General features: G+C 50.5%; 1 protein-coding gene across 1 annotated transcript in view; it reads right to left on the minus strand.

The window, feature by feature from the left end:
- DLG5 (discs large MAGUK scaffold protein 5) overlaps window positions 1–1890 on the minus strand; it is a 191815-nt gene that overhangs the window by 88885 nt on the left and 101040 nt on the right. The window contains exons 5-6 of the mRNA XM_045291700.1: window positions 1526–1669; window positions 455–638 (exon numbers count right to left, since the gene is read on the minus strand). Coding sequence (XP_045147635.1) covers window positions 455–638; window positions 1526–1669 — 328 coding nt within the window. The remainder of the gene's footprint in view (window positions 1–454; window positions 639–1525; window positions 1670–1890) is intronic.

The following is a 1890-nucleotide window of genomic DNA, read 5'->3' on the forward strand; positions in this document are numbered from 1 at the left end:
AATTGACTGATGGCATTAAGAGAGCATTTCCCTCTATAATCTTTCCTGGTCCAGGCAAAGGAAATAAAGTACAAATTACCAGTCTAAGTCAAATCCCCATGTTACACACTCTAGTAGCTTGGACCATATCCTTGACAGCCCTTGTAATATTCGTAAGTATACAGTGGTATTGTGATTACCTAACTAACATTTGTCTCCCCCATTGGGTTGCAGACTCTGGGAGAGCAAGGGCTGAAGATTTGTTCACCAAGATCCCAATGCCTCACAGGTGGCAGGCGCTCCAGGAAGACATGCTAAGTGATCGTCTGAACAAACTGATAGGTGGAGGATGGAGAGATGACCGATAACTACACTGACAGGTAGGCGAGTGGACTGATGTGCCGGCAAGTGAGTATAAGGATGGGTAGATGAAGGGCCAGCCTGGGTCCCCACCAGCCCCCTCGCCCAGCTCTACCTGCTGCTGCTGGGCCCGGAGGTCACCGATCTCCTTCTGGTCCTCCTCATGCAGCCGCTTCATGTCCTCCCACGACTGCTGCAGCAAGTTACGTTCCCGCAGCAGCTGCCCATTCTCCCGCTTTAGCATGTCCACATCATCCTTCAGCTGCGTCTGGTCGCTCAGGAGCCGGCTATGGAGTGTGCTGAAACCCCCACAAACACAGACAGATGAGCCTCAGCCAGCCTCCACCCCACACCAACGGTGTCACCAGCCCCTCCAGGTGTCAGCAAACCCATGTACCAGAATAAAGGAAACCCACTCAGTTCGTCAGCACTCAGAGGCAAGGTACAGCCTGTCATCAGCCAAATTCCAGAACCCAAACCACTTTGTGAAAATCAGACGCTAATCAAAGGCACCTGTAAGAGGCCCAGGAAAGGAGATAAGCCTCCACCTCAGGTAAACCTGCCACCTCTGAATTCTGAGGCTAACACTCTCCAAGTGGTGCCATGACCCAGAGAGCCTGTCCCACCTGCTTGGCATGAGACTGAGCTGCAGCAAAGTCCCTGAACAGTGAGGGAGAAGTCAGCAGTCTGCCTGCCCCACTGCCTAGAGGACAGGTTCCCAAACTAATTTGCCCTACCACCACCCCCTTAAAAAAAAAAAAATTACTCAGCATCACCCTGCCAATGAAAAGCTTTTGTATATAGTCTATAATCTAGATAAAGTGTAGGTATTGCTTTTAAAGCGCCCCCGGATCCTTCTAGTGTCCCCCAGGGAGTGATAGCATCCACTTTTGGAAATGCCTAGATTTTACATCAATTTCACATCCACCATGCTTCTGAAGCAGGTGTTATGCTGTGAAGACTTAATAGTCTTATTTTAGACTTGAAAACTAAGGCCTAAAGGCACAAGGCCATTTGCTGAAGGCTTAAGACTTGCTAAGTGACCGAGGTAAGACTAGATCCAGAATCCCTGACTGCAAGTCCAGAGATGCAAGAGAGATAGCAGCCCTTCTGTAGATGCTGAGGAAGGGCAGAACGCGGTTACTGAACAAACACTGCAAGCCCTTCCGAAGCAGACCCCACTCACTGGTAGAAGTCAGTCTCTTTGGCCACCTCCTCGCACCTCTTCAGGGTGTTGGTATGCTGGTTCTGGAGGCTCTGGAGGTCCGACATTGCCCGAACACACTGGGTCTTCAGTCTCTCATAGTCAGGATTCAGCCTGTGGTGGGGCCTGGCCCATGAAGGAAAACAGCCCTATGAACATAAGCGCCATATTCCCATGGGCAATCACTGTCTCTCAACTGAGGAGTCATGTCGGTATCTCCACAAGGCACTCCCGGGCTACTCGAGACCAGCAATTCGAAATATTGGTCTCCTATGCAACCAAATCACTTGAGTGCTTCATTTACCCAGATGGTCTGACTTCGCCCCGATGGTCAGAACCCACAGAAT

Source organism: Echinops telfairi, unplaced genomic scaffold (assembly GCF_000313985.2).
Source record: "Echinops telfairi isolate 266 unplaced genomic scaffold, ASM31398v2 ScPeMD7_70;HRSCAF=299, whole genome shotgun sequence".
NCBI lineage: Eukaryota > Metazoa > Chordata > Mammalia > Afrosoricida > Tenrecidae > Echinops > Echinops telfairi.